Source organism: Neofelis nebulosa, chromosome 2 (assembly GCF_028018385.1).
Source record: "Neofelis nebulosa isolate mNeoNeb1 chromosome 2, mNeoNeb1.pri, whole genome shotgun sequence".
Classification (NCBI taxonomy): domain Eukaryota; kingdom Metazoa; phylum Chordata; class Mammalia; order Carnivora; family Felidae; genus Neofelis; species Neofelis nebulosa.
Genome location: NC_080783.1, coordinates 186,161,084 through 186,176,568, shown reverse-complemented (window position 1 = coordinate 186,176,568; position 15,485 = coordinate 186,161,084). Strand labels below are relative to the sequence as shown.

General features: G+C 37.4%; 1 protein-coding gene across 8 annotated transcripts in view; it reads right to left on the bottom strand.

Moving 5' to 3' along the window:
• Positions 1–202: 202 nt before the first annotated feature.
• Positions 203–15,485, bottom strand: part of IPP (intracisternal A particle-promoted polypeptide) — a 43,279-nt gene continuing 27,996 nt past the window's right edge. For all 8 annotated transcript variants that reach the window (XM_058717577.1, XM_058717576.1, XM_058717580.1 and 5 more), the window contains one exon: positions 203–2,194. In XM_058717577.1, coding sequence (XP_058573560.1) covers positions 1,970–2,194 — 225 coding nt within the window. In that variant the 3' untranslated portion in view covers positions 203–1,969. The remainder of the gene's footprint in view (positions 2,195–15,485) is intronic.

The window sequence follows — 15,485 nt, the reverse complement described above, 5'->3', positions numbered from 1 at the left end:
CACCTAGGTGCTCCAAGATTGTCAAATATTTTGAAGGAAGATCACATTAACAGCTGCTCAGAAAACAGATTTAAATGTAAGAACTAAATGTGCAAGTCCCTAAAGGTAAAACAAAACACTAAAAAACGTGGTCAATCCTATTAGTTTGGTGGTGATCCAGGAACACCACTAATAAACTAAGTTATAAGTAATACAAGGAAAGCAAAAATCAACATACTTTATTAGTACATTATTTTTAAAACAGTGTCACTACCCAAAAAATAATAAGCATTTTTACAATTATCTATTTACAGAGATTGTCTGGACCTGTTAAGCCCAAACATGGATTGTCTTGACAGGTTTCTGCCACCACAATACAAAATGCCACCCTCACAGTGCCATTTTAGTTTGGCACCAGGCAATAATCAGAACTAAATTACAGTAGTATTTTTTAAATCTCTTTTGAACCAGAATGCAGATTTTCTATAACTAGAAATATTAAAGGCACATAAATTAGAGCTTCAATAATTTACAAATGATCTTGATACTTCATTCCTTGACATTTTATAGGTCTCAGCCAAGCATCTATGACACTTCAGACTTTCAGGATACCCCAAAGAAAGGGACACAGAGCTTTGTGTCTGCACTACTTGGGCTTTTCTTAATACATGCATATGGTTAAGTTATGGAAGAAAGTACCCTTGTGGGCCAATCCAAATATTTTGGATATGAGTGCTGAGTCTTTAATGCTTACCAAAGATTGTGTATCTAAATAAGCTGCTGATCCCTGTTAACAATACCCTGAAGAACTTTAGTAAAGAAAAAGGGAAATCAGGGATATACAAATCAAATCCTGGAATCACTAGGTAAACGTAAATGTATGCAAGACCTTTAATATGTATGGTTCCAAATGACTAGTGGAAATAAATAATATAATGATCATGTACACAAAGAATGTTCCTCAGAGGACAGAAAACATTCTTTAGAATGTTTCTCAGGTGAAAAATGAAAAGTTCTGAGAAGCAGTTTTGGATCAGAGTCCTTTAACTTAACAATGTCTATAAAAGCTTCATAGGTACCTACAATTCCACTTTTTCCAAGCAAGGCAGTAGGCTTTGTACTAAGTTCATACTTAGGCTTGCTCAAGTACAAGTAAGCTTTACCAAGGTTGATGGTGTAATAAAATTCCCTCTTCCCAAAGCCAAACTAAGAACTATTTAGAAAATAGGTGTTAACCTCCCACTAGGCTCTGTTACCCATTATATTATCCAATTGCACTAATGGACTATCACTAAGAACCTCCTAGTAATTCCTCACTTGCATTTTCAGCATTAAGACAAAAAATATAAGTGAACAAAAGCTTTTTTAACCCTGTGAACAATAGGCAAAAATGTATCAATCTATATAAACATCTATACAGATAGCTAGATATTTCCCACATGTCCCTCCCAGTGTATCTGCTGCTAATAAAAAGTCTGGGGCTATTGAAAACTCCTGGCATCAAATGAAAGTAGGGAGTTGTTTCATTGGCTTTTCTCTGTAGGTTCAACTATGGCCATGGAAAATTGTGCTATGGACTGAATCATGAATGTACAGACATCTTTAAACTGTCTCACTCAAATTCTTGTATCACATAAGGGTCATGTTACAGCTTGGCTTGCCCCAGAGAAACAGGTAAATGGGCTATTAGCCAAGAAGCTTCTAGCAAATCATTTTTACAATTAGGACTCTTCCCTTAGGGAAAAATTCTAGAGCAAAAACAGCATTGCTATTGGTAAGCTAAACAAATTTGTGTGAGTTCTTTATTAATTTAGGATATGTTCCATATCTCCTCTCACTCAAATTCTTAGAGAAATCATTCTTTACTCATCTAACCTATCAAATACATGGAAAACTCAACAGAATCAGAGGGTCCTATCACCAAATACATATGTGATTTGCAAACATTTTATTTTCAAAATGTTTCTTGTGCTCCCTTATGCTTTATATTTCATAGTACAGCAACACCACCTTCACAACGACTGGTGATCATGTTACCGATTTCTGTCCATGTATCTGAATGAGGGTTATAAACTTCAACAGAGTCCAAGGTACCTGGGGCCAAGAAATCATGGCTGGAAGATCGACCTCCAGAAACATACAGAAGCCCATTAACTGCCACAACACACATGCCTGCTCTAGGCACTTTCATCGAAGCAACTTCAACCCACTTTTCCTGGTTAAGAGGAAATAAAAGAGCAGAAATCATAAAATGGTAACAGAGAAAACTGTTGAGAAATCAGATACTCTAGTTCTTTTTACATGTTTAAATTTCAAACTCACAATCCAGTCATATAAACATTTTCAAATGAACTTTTGAGTAGGCATAGAAAAAAGTAACGAGTTTAGAGGAAAACAACTGAAAAACATGTTTGATTAATTATAAATCATGATCAGGAGACAATCTAGAAATCCCTTATAGGCAGGCATTCTATAAAACTAGTTTTATTGAATATAAGTAGGTAATGCGCACACACACACACACACACACACACACACACACACCCACAAAGCTCCAAGAAGAAAAAAGCTCTATACAGAAGGACTTTAATATGCTAATGACCTTTATTAATCTCCAAGATAATGATATTGCTATCAACACTTGCCCAGTTATTAACCACGGAATCCTTTTTTTCGAAGATCATCTAGTGGAGTTAATGATTTGCAAAATGTATTTTCAGAAAAAGTATAGATCGGGGGTCAGAAACTATAGCCTATTTTGGTAAGAATGATTTTTCCAGATTAAGAGATTATTTTAAAATATAAGAATATTTCAAATGGTGTTGGGAAAAACGGGACTATATGCCAAAGAATAAAACTGGACTACCTCCTGACACCATACACAAAAATAAGCTCAAAATGGATCAAAGACCTAACTGTGAGACCTGAAACCATAAAAATCCTACAAGAGAGCACACACAGCAATTTCTCTGATATCAGCTGTAGCAACACTTTTCTAGCTAAGTCTCCTGAGGAAAGACAAAAATAAATAAAAATAAATATAAACTGTTGGGACTACATCAAAATAAAATGCTGTTTTCTGCACAGTGAAGAAAACAATCAACAAAACAAGAAAACAACCTACTGAATGGGAGAAGATATTTGCAAATGACATATCTGATAAAGGGTTAATATCCAAAATATAGGGGCGCCTGGGTGGCTCAGTCGGTTGAGTGTCCGACTTCAGCTCAGGTCACGATCTCACGGTCCGTGAGTTCGAGCCCCGCGTCGGGCTCTGGGCTGATGGCCCAGAGCCTGGAGCCTGCTTCCGATTCTGTGTCTCCCTCTCTCTCTGCTCCTCCCCTGTTCATGCTCTGTCTCTCTCTGTCTCAAAAATAAATGAACGTTAAAAAAAAATTTTTTTTTAATAAAAAAAAAATAATAATATCCAAAATATATAAAGTGCTATTACAACTTAATACTATAATCATCATCATCATCATCCAATTAAAAAATGGACAAAAGACATGAACAGACATTTCGCCAAAGAAGACATCCAGATGGCCAACAGACATGTGAGAAGATGCTCAACATCACTCATCATCAGGGAAATGCGAATCAAAACTACAATGAGATACCACCTCACCCCTGTCAGAATGGCTAAAATCAAAATACAAGATGGGGCACCTAACTGGTTCAGTTGGTTGGGCATGTGACTCTTGATCTTGGGGTCATGACTTTGAGCCCCATGTTGGGCGTAGAGATTACTTAAAAAAAAATAGAAATAAAAATATAACACAGGAAACAAAGTGTTAGTAAGGATGTGGAAAAAAAGGAACCCTCGTGCACTGCTGGTGGGAATGCAAACTGGTACAGCCACTGGAGAAAACAGTATAGAGGTTCTTCAGAAAGTTAAAAACTACTGCCTACAATCCAGTAATGGCACTACTGGGTATTTACCTAAAAAGTACAAAAACACTAATTCAAAGGGACACATGCACCACTGTGTTTATTGCAGCATTATTTACATAGCCAAATTACAGAAGCAGCCTCAGTGTTCATCAGTAGAGGAATGGATAAAGAATAGTATATGAATACAGTGGAATATTATTCACCCATAAAAAAGAATGAAATCTCCCCTACAAAAATGGCTCTTAACAAGAATAAGGGAACGATGGGGCTCATCCCACAATGTGGATGTTTCATTTTCATCAGTGTATTAGAACTATAGTTTGCTTTTTATCCTGAGTAACCTCAAAATAAACTCTGTAGGACCAGACACATGTTATACATTATCTTTAAGATTTGGATCTGTAACGTAGGTCTTTAGTAGACAGAAAATAACAGTAACATTTTAGATTTATGCACGAAAAACCAAGGTAACTGACTACTGATAAACACTTATTTTGGAACAAAAATCTATTCATTTCCAGCCATATAGAAAAAAATAGCAACAGAAAGTGCCCTCAGAAAGTTCATTTTCTAGATTCCCAAATAAGATCACACAGAAGGTCAAAGGAATTTGAACTATCACCAAAGTCTGAAATTTATTAGAAATAAGAATCAAAATCATGCTTTACAATAAGACAATTCTATTCTTGCCACTTCGATTCAACATTGTACTAGAGGTTTTAACCAAGGCAATTAGTAAAGAAAATGAAATAAAAGGCATTGAGAGTGGAAAGGAAAAAGTAAAGCGATCTCTATCTATAGAAGACACAATCTTGTATTTGGAAAATCTTAAGAAATCCATAAAAAAGGGGAGCCTGGGTGGCTCAGTCAGTTAAGCATCCGACTTCAGCTCAGGTCATGATCTCACAGCTTGTGAGTTTGAGCCCCACATCAGGCTCTGTGCTGACAGCTCAGAGCCTGGAGCCTGTTTTGGATTTTGTGTCTTCCTCTGTCTCTGCCCCTCCACCACTCACACTCTGTCTCTCTCTCTCTCTCAAAAATAAATAATAAAACATTAAAAAAAATTTTTTTAATAAAAAAATCCACAAAAAAAAACTATCAGAGTACAAGTGCTACAAGGTTTCAGGATATAAGATCAACAGACAAAAATCAATTGAATTTCTATACACTAGCAATGAAAAATCTGAACATGAAATTAAGAAAACATTAAAGGAATAAAATACTTAGGAATAAATTTTAAAAACAGAGTTCAAGGAACTGAAAATTATAAAACATTGTTTAAAGAAACTGAAGACGACTAAACAAACAGAAAAACCTTCCATGTTGAAGATGAAAAGTCCTAATATTGCTGGGGCACCTGGGTGGCTCAGTCGGTTGAGTGTCCGACTTTGGCTCAGGTCATGGTCTCGCAGTTCATGAGTTCGAGCCCTGCTTTGGGCTCTGTGCTGACAGCTTGGAGCCCGGAGCCTGCTTTGAATTCTGTGTCTCCCTCTCTCTCTGCCCCTCCTCCACTCGCTCGCGCTCTCTCTCTCTCTCTCTCTCAAAAATAAATAAACATTAAAAACATTTTTTAAAAAGGTCCTAATATTGTTAAGATAGCAACACTCCCTATATTGATCTCTAATTCAATGTAATCCCTATCAAAATCCAGCTAGCTTCTTGGTAAAAACCGACAAGCTGATGGGGCACCTGGTTGGCTCAGCTGGAAGAACATGCGACTCTTGATCTTGGGTTTGTGAGTTTGAGCCCCACACTGGGTATACAGATTATTTAAAAATAAAATCTTGGGGCGCCTGGGTGGCTTGGTCGGTTGGGCGGCCGACTTCGGCTCAGGTCATGATCTCGCGGTCCGTGAGTTAGAGCCCCGCGTCGGGCTCTGGGCTGACAGCTCAGAGCCTGGAGCCTGTTTCGGATTCTTTGTCTCCCTCTCCCTCTGCCCCTCCCCTGTTCATGCTCTGTCTCTCTCTGTCTCAAAGATAAATAAACGTAAAAAAAAAAAAAAATTTTTTTAAATAAAATCTTAAAACAAAAAAACCAAAACCTGACAAGCTGATTCTAAAATTCACATGGAAAGGACCCAAAATAGCTAAACCCATTTTTTATTTTTATTCTATTTATTTATTAAGTTTATTTATTTATTTATTTTGAGAGAGAGCATGCGCTTGGGTAGGGGAGGGACACAGAGAGAGAGAGAATCCCAAAGAATCCCAAGCAGGCTCTGCACTGTCAGCGTGGAGCCTGATGTGGGGCTCGAACCCACAAACTGTGAGATCATGACTTGAGCCAAAGCTGGATGCTTTGATACCTGAGCCACCCAGGTACCCCTAAACCCCCTCTTTAAAAGAAGTAAAAAGTTGAAGGACTCACACTGTCCTATTTCAAAACTTGCTACAAAGCTACAGTAATGAAGACAGTGTGGTAGTGGCATTAGAATAGGCATATAGATAGATAAGTGAATAGAACTGACAGTCCAGAAATAAAACCCTCACTTTCATGGTCAACTGATTTTCAACAGAGGTGCCAAGACAATCCAATGGGAAAGAATAGTCTTTTCAACAAATAGTGCTGGGATGATGGGTTAGCCACATACAAAAGAATGAAGGTAGACCCCTACTTCAACCCCTATACAAAAATTAACTTAAAATGAATCAAAGACTTAAATATAAGAGCTAAAACTATAAAACTCTTAGAAAAATATCTTCATAACACTGAATTAGGCAATGGTTTCTTAGTTATGACACCAAAAGCATAAATGACAAAAGAAAAAAACATCAAAATTAAAAATGCTGATTTTTTTTTTTTTTTAAAGTAGGCCTCACACCCAGCATAGAGCCCAATGTGGAGCTTAAACTCACAACCCTGAGATCAAGACCTGAGCTGAGATCAAGAGTCAGACGCTTAACCAACTGAGCCATCCAGGTGCCCCAAAAATGTTTGTGCTTCCAACTATACCATAAAGTGAAGAAAATCACTTTTTGGAATGGGGGGAAATTTTTGCAAATGATACATCTGATAAAGGACTAGAATGTATAAAGAACTCTTACAACTCAGTAATAAAAAGACAATCCATTTTTCAAAAAATTTCTAATGTTTGTTATTTGAGAGACAGACAGACAGACAGAGAGACAGACAGAGCATGAGCGGGATAGGGGCAGAGAGAGAGAGACAAACAGAATCCAAAGCAGGCTGCAGGCTCTGAGCTGTCAGCACAGACAGCTGGGTTCAAACCCACAAACTGTGAGATCATGACCTGAGCCGAAGTTGGAATTACTGTATCATCCAGCAATTCCACTCCTAGGTATGTATATACCCAAGAAAAATGAAAACACATGTCCACACAAAAATGTGTACACAGGGGCGCCTGGGTGGCGCAGTCGGTTAAGTGTCCGACTTCAGCCAGGTCACGATCTCGCGGTCCGGTCCGTGAGTTCGAGCCCCGCGTCAGGCTCTGGACTGACGGCTCAGAGCCTGGAGCCTGCTTCCGATTCTGTGTCTCCCTCTCTCTCTGCCCCTCCCCCGTTCATGCTCTGTCTCTCTCTGTCCCAAAAATAAATAAAAAACGTTGAAAAAAAAATTAAAAAAAAAAAAATGTGTACACAAATGTTCACAGCAGCATTGTTTATAATAGCCAAAAGTTTAAACAATTCAAATGTTTGGTGTGTGAATAATATCTCAATAAAGCTGTTAACAAAATTCTTTTTACTTGAGAGAGAAAAGAAAGAAAATTTAAATCTTTAGGCTTTAAAGGTTTTAATAACCATAAGTGGTTTAAGAACCATAAAATTCAAGTAACATTAATCCACATTTCCCAAAATATGTTCCCTGAAACACTTTATTCCAGAAATGCTCCACAAACATCCACAAACAAAAGGGTTTGTGTGCACCATAAAATTTGAGAGATTTAGCATAAAGATGCATAAAGCATATTATTGTACTAAATTGTGTAAAGAAACTTATTTAACTTTGTTTAACCCGACTTTCCCTACATATAGTTGATTAGGGGAACACGTTACCTAATTCCTCTTAACAGTGCAAAAAACTAGGGACACCTGGGTGGCTCAGTCAGTTGCGTGTTTGATTCTTGATTCTGGCTCAAGTCATGATCTCACCATTTGTGAGATCAAGCCTGTGTCAGGCTCTCCACTGATAGTGCAGAGCCTGCTTGGGATTCTCTCCCTCCCTCTCTCTCTCTACCCTTCCCCCACTCATGCTCTCTCTCTCTCTCTCTCTCTCTAGATAAATATAGTACTCCATGGAAACTAATTTGGAAAAAATTGCTCTAACCTATAAGCCTACAGCATAACACACCTTATTACTGCATATCCCAGCACCTAACAAACTGTGATGTAATTGTCTATTTACGTCTCTATATTCCCCACTAGAATTTAGGCTCCTTAAAAACTGGGGCCTTGCATGTTCAGTTTGCCCTGTTTCCCCATGCATAGTATCTGATCGATACTTACATACTAAGAAGTCTGTACAAGTGAATGAATAAATGGATTAATGAACAAATGCACGATAGAATGGTGATTCAATGAAGATACAACCTTTCCCTATTTTCCTCTAATCTTCCCTTCCTAGCATAATTGAGTCAACCCAGTATGTGAGAGGAAGAAAGTACATTGGTGAGCTCATATACGCAGTGACAAGAAGGGTTATGTACAGGGGCGCCTGGGTGGCTCAGTCAGTTGAGCGTCCGACTTTGGCTCAGGTCATGATCTCATGGCTCATGAGTTCGAGCCCTGAGTTGGGCTCTGTGCTGACAGCTCAGAGCCTGGAGCCTGCTTCATATTCTGGGTCTCCCTCTCTCTCTCTCTCCCCTCTTCCGCTCATGCTGTCTCTGTCTCTCAAAAATAAATAAACATTTAAAAAAAAAAAAAAAAGAAGGGTTATGTACAGAAGTGGCAGTTAGAGAAGAGAGTTGGACATAGTAGGGAGATTTGTTTCATTTAACAAGTACATTGAATTAACAAATAAGTAAATATACAGTTGACCCATTAACAGCAAGGGGGTTGGGGCACCTACCCCCATGCAGTTGAAAATCCATGTGTAACTTTTGACTCCCCACGAACTTAATTACTAATAACTTACTATTAGTAAATGTTATTAAAAAATCATAAGGAAGAGAAGATACATTTACAGTACCGTATTGTATGTATTGAAAAATTCCATGTATAAGTGGACCCACACAGTTCAAAACCATGTTGTGTTCAAGGGTCAGCTATAGGGAGAATAATAGGACCCAAGTTTTTAACTAACAGAGAAGGTATTTACAAAAATGGAAATGGGTAAGGCCTGAAAGAAACTGAGATATTGTACTGGAATTTGGAGTTATCATTATGAACTCATGGTTTTATAATGTATAATACTTACATGTTACAGAAATATTTACAAATTAATGTGCGTGAATATATGTATATAAATATATATATTTCCTAGCTCTGTTTACTGAGAGTGCCTAGAAGCAGCAATACCCCAGTAGTAATGAGCAGTCCAAGTGCCTAGACCTTGGTTTCTAAATACTATCCTTCCCTAAGACGAACTGGAGCTTCTTAGAGAAATGGCTGATTCCAGGGCTAGAGCAGAGAAAGTACAAAATAAGCTTGAAATATTTTATTATCTATAAAGTAATGCTCAATGAATGATGGAACATGTCAAAAGGACACAGGAAGGATTTCCACTTACAGCCATGGTAGACTAATTGTTACCAAAGCTGTCCTCCTGCCATAAAAACCTAGAAAACTGGACAAAACCTATGAAACAAAAGTTCTCAGACAACACACAATGAATAATTGTGATTCCTTAGAAAAAGAAACAAACAAGGTGTCCAAGCTTTCTGTCTGATGGGGCTTTCTAAACAGTAGTACAGGGAAGGAGATTCCCAAGCACAGCATGACAGTAATCTGATTTAGGAGACAGAGATCATAGTTTAGAGAGGTTGAAGCAGCTAAGATTTGCAAGCAAGACTGCCAGAGGTCCCCTTGTGCCTTGAGTACTACTAATCTGTTCAATGCATAAAGTGAGACTCTATTAGAACAGGCAAAGAACTAATAGGAGGATGTGATGTAACAAGAAATATGTATTTGGTCTCTGGCCCCAGTTCCTGACACAGAACTCCTAAATCCTTTGGAATTTCCTGGGTGATAGAAGTGTCTTTTGTTCTAATGAGGCGCTCTTAATAGCTTCAGAATGAGAGCTGGTTATCAGAAAGACCAAGCCAGAATTAGAACCTCGGAACTTTTAGCCCCACCCCCTATCATCTGGGTAGGGGAGAGGGGCTGGAGGTTGAATTAGTAATCAATTATGCCTACATGATGAAACCTCCATAAAAATCCCCATACTATGGTGTTCGGAGAGCTTTCAGGTTGGTAAAGACATCCATATATCACAAGGGTATCATACCCCAAATTCTACAGACTCCTACACCCAAGACCCTTCTGGACCTTGCCGTATATACCTCTTTATCTGGCTATTCATTTATATCCTTTATAATAAACCAGTAATAGTACATAAAGTGTTTCCCTGAGTTCTGTAAGCCATTAGAGCAAATTATTGAACCTGAGGAAAGGATTTTGGGAACCCCTGATTTGTATCCAAATCAAACAAATGTAATGTAAAGAAGTCAGTGGTTAACCTGAAGTCCCACTGCTTGAAATTGGTGTGTAAAGTGAGGAGCAGTCTTGTAAAACTGAGCCCTTAATCTGTGGGGTTGTTGGGGTCAGAAATGAATTGACTTGAGGGTACCCAGTTGGTGTCTATCAAGAACTAGAGAACAGTTTGGTATGGAATACCTACACATTTGGTGTCAAAAATATTGTGACGACAAAAACTGTTTTCCTTGATAGGAGGTGTAAGCTGAACAATTCCCAGAGCTCACACAAGGCTAGAGGACATTCTAGTTTTGAGTAGCCAAAATAAAGAAACCTTGCTGAATACCTGGGACATTAGCAGAGACTCAAGAAGGGTCATTCTTTAGTAGGAGACCTACAAGAAAGACTACTCTAGACCTTCCCTACAAAGCTTAAGAACATTTTTCAAAAGAATCAATCTGATTTGCAAATGATGTAACTGTTTATCAACAGTTAAAAGAAGAAAATAAAATCCAAACACTGAGCAATATGACATTCACAGTGTCCACCATCCAAACGACAGTTACTAAAAATGTGGAAAAGCAGGAAGAATGTGACTCAAACCAGAAAGAAAAAATTTCAACAGACACAGGTCCAAAAGTGATGATAATAATGGAATCAGCAGACAAGGACTTCAAAACAGGTGTTATAAATATGTTCAAGGATCTAAAGGAAAATATGGACATGATGAGAGAAATGGAAGACATAAAAAAAGAAAACCCAAAAATATCTTTTAGAGCTAAAAATATATTTGAAGTGAAAAATTCCTTAAATGGAATTAGACACTGCATATTAGAAGTCAATATAGATTAATAAACTTGAAAACACAGCAAGAGTAACTATCCAAACTGAAGCACAAAGTTTCACTTATACAGGATGAGTAAGTTCTAAAGATCTAACATATAGCATGGTAACTATAGTTAATAATACTATACCGTATACTTGAAATTCGGTAAGAAAGCAGATCTTAAGTACTCTCACCACACACAAAAAAAGGAAAAGAGAACCTGAAACTAATATAACACTGTATGTTAACAATACTGGAATTAAAAAAAAATTAGAGGGGCGCCTGGGTGGCTCAGTGGATTGAGCATCCGACTTTGGCTCAGGTCATGATCTCACGGTTTGTGAGTTCGAGCCCACATCGGGCTCTGTGCTGACAGCTCAGAGCCTGGAGCCTGCTTCATAGTCTGGGTCTCCCTCTCTCTATCAAAAATAAATAAACATTAAAAAAAATTAAATAAAAATTAGAATGACTAATACAGACTTTAGTAAAATGGAAAAAAAAGAAAAGGAAACTGTGATGTGATGAATATGCTAATCAGTTTGATTTGGCAATCATTTCATAATGTATATCAAAACATCAAATTATACACCTTAAATCTATACAATTTTTATCAAGTATGCCTCAGTGAAGCTGTATAGCAAAAAAACAAAACAAAAAACAGAAAACAAAACGGAAGCACAGAGAGAAAAGATGCGGAAAAATTAACAGAATCTCAGTAACCTGTAGGACCTGGGCATGTTATTGGAGTCTCAGAAAATCTAAGAAAATCTAAGGAAATATGGCTGAAAACATTTAATTTGATGAAAGCTATAATTCTACAAATTCAAGGGGTTCAGTGAATTCCAAGCAGGTTAAACACAAAACCCCAACAGGACACACCATAATCAAATATTGGAAACCTATGATAAAGAGAAAATTGTAAAAGCCTCCAAAGAAAAAAAAGACACATACAAGGGAACAAGGATAAGAATGACTACTGACTTCCCATCAGAAACAGTGCAAGAAGATAAACAATGCCTTTTAAGCAATGGGGGAAAAAAAAACCCATAAAATTCTGTGCTCAGTAAAATATCTTTTGGAGCACCTGGGTGGCTCAGTCAGTTGAGCGTCTGACTCAGGTCATGATCTCATGGCTTGTGAGTTCCAGCCCCACATGGGGGTCTGTGCTGACACCTCGGAGCCTGGAGCCTGCTTCAGATTCTGTGTCTCCCTCTTTCTCTGTCCCTCTGCTGCTTGTGCTCTGTCTCCCTCTTTCTCAAAAATAAACATTAAAAAAAGAAAAAAATATATATCTTTCAAAAAATGAAGGCAAAAGAAAACCGTTCAGAAAATGAACACTGAGAGTGAATCAACGCCAGCAGACCAACACTAAAAGAAATATTAAGGAGAAGTTAGTTCTTCGTGCTAATAGAAAATGTTACGAGATGAAAACTTAGTTCTATAGAAAAGAATAAAACTAGGAATGATAAATATATACATAATTATAAAAGACTTTCGCATTAAAATTTTATGTTAACCTCTTGCACTGTTGGTGGGAATGCAAATTGGTGCAGCCGCTCTGGAAAGCAGTGTGGAGGTTCCTCAGAAAATTAAAAATAGACCTACCCTATGACCCAGCAATAGCACTGCTAGGAATTTATCCAAGGGATACAGGAGTACTGATGCATAGGGGCACTTGTACCCCAATGTTTATAGCAGCACTCTCAACAATAGCCAAATTATGGAAAGAGCCTAAATGTCCATCAACTGATGAATGGATAAAGAAATTGTGGTTTATATACACAATGGAATACTACGTGGCAATGAGAAAGAATGAAATATGGCCTTTTGTAGCAACGTGGATGGAACTGGAGAGTGTGATGCTAAGTGAAATAAGCCATACAGAGAAAGACAGATACCATATGTGTTCACTCTTATGTGGATCCTGAGAAACTTAACAGAAACCTATGGGGGAGGGGAAGGGAAAAAAAAAAAAAAAAAAAAAAGAGGTTAGAGTGGGAGAGAGCCAAAGCATAAGAGACTGTTAAAAACTGAGAACAAACTGAGGGTTGATGGGGGGTGGGAGGGAGGGCAGGGTGGGTGATGGGTATTGAGGAGGGCACCTTTTGGGATGAGCACTGGGTGTTGTATGGAAACCAATTTGACAGTAAATTTCATATATTAAAAAATAAATAAAAAAAATAAAAATAAAAAAAAAAATAAAAAAAAAATAAAAAAAAAACTGAGAACAAATTGAGGGTTGATGGGGGGTGGGAGGGAGGGGAGGGTGGGTGATGGGTATTGAGGAGGGCACCTTTTGGGATGAGCACTGGGTGTTGTATGGAAACCAATTTGACAATAAATTTCATATATTAAAAAATAAATAAATAAAGTAAAATTTTATGTTAAATATAACTTTTTAAAGCAAATATAACAAAAGGTATTATGGGGTTTACAACATATATAGAAGTAAAATGTATAACAAAAGCACAAAGAATGGAAAATGGGAAAATGAAAGTATATTTTTGTAAGTTTCTGACATTCAAAGTGAAGTGGTATGGAGTGTCAACTATACTCGAATTAAAAAAAACTTTTAGGGGTGCCTGGGTGGCTCAGTTTGTTTAGCATCCAACTTCAGCTCAGGTCATGATCTCATGGTTCATGAGTTCCAAACTCATGTCAGTCTCTGTGCTGACAGCTCAGAGCCTGGAGCCTGCTTCAGATTCTGTGTCTCCCCTCTCTCTCTGTCCCTCCCCAGCTCGCACTCTGTCTCTCTCAAAGATCAATAAACATTTAAAAAAAAGTTAAAACAAAAAAGAAGTGGTTTAAAAAAAAAAAAAAGAAAGTGGTATGATATTATGCAAAGGTAGCCTTGATCATATATATATATATATATATATATAGTATAAATATGTATAATACATAATATAAACACTACAATAACCACTAAGAAAAAGGTGAAGAGTTATAGTTAATTGGACAATAAAAGAGATCAAATAGAATACTAAAACAATTGACATAAAGACAGAAAAGAGGGGGGAAAAATGAAAGAAAGAATTGTAGAAATAGAAAAACAGCAAAACAGGAGTCTAGAAACCAATCATATTTGTAATTACATTACATATAAATAGTAAAAACTCTAAAGACTCCATTTGAAAGGCAAGAAACTGTCAAACTGGATTAAAAAGAGACTACAACTTGGTCACCTGGGTGACTTAGTTGGTTAAGCATCTGACTCTTGGTTTTGGCTCAGGTCATAGATCTCACAGTTTGGGAGTTTGAGCCCCGCACTGGGCTCTGTGCTAACAGTAAGGAACCTGCTTGGGATTCTCTCTCTCCTTCTCTCTCTGCCCCTCCCCTGCTTGCTCTCTAAGTAAATAAACTTAAAAAATAAATAAAAAAAGAGACTACAACTGTATGTTACCTTACAAGAGATGCAACTTGTAAAGATATAGATAGATTTAAAGTAGAAGGAAAGAAAAAGATGTACCATGCAAATAATAGTCAAAAGATAGCTTGGCCACATCAATGATTATATTAATATCAGACAAAGTAGACTTCAGAACAAAATATAATACCAAAGATAAAAACAAATATTTCATGACTATGAAAGGATCAATTTCATCAAGAAGACATAATAATCCCAACCTGTACACACTTAATAACAGAGATTCAAAATATGTGCAGGGAAGGGAAAATTCCTCCTTTACCCTTAAGGTCTTCCAGCTGGACTAAGAATTAAATTTACATGAGACAGATTAACAAGAGAAAAAAAGTTTTATTACTTGCACACAAAGGCCCAATAATGTAATTGAGACCTAAAAAAGTGACAAAGGCAGGTGGTTTTTATACGTTTTAAACAAAGAGAGAATAAATCTGTGGGGAATTGACAGGACAAAGTAAAATTAACTTTTGGAGCTTCAATTAGTAAGGAATTGTAAAAAGAATTTGGGTTCTGACAGTAAATTAGGTTTTTTTTTTAATGTTTATTTAATTTTGAGAGAGAGAGAGAGACAGGGGCAGAGGGAGAGAACAAGTTGGGGAGGGGCAGAGAGACAGGGGGACAGGAGATCCAAAGCAGGCCCTGCGCTGACATCCCAATGTGGGGCTCGAACTCATGAACCGTAAGATCATGACCTGAGCTGAAGTCAGATGTTCAACTGACTGAGCCACCCAGGAGCCCCCTAATAGTAAACTAGTAAAAACAAAAATAATAAGGG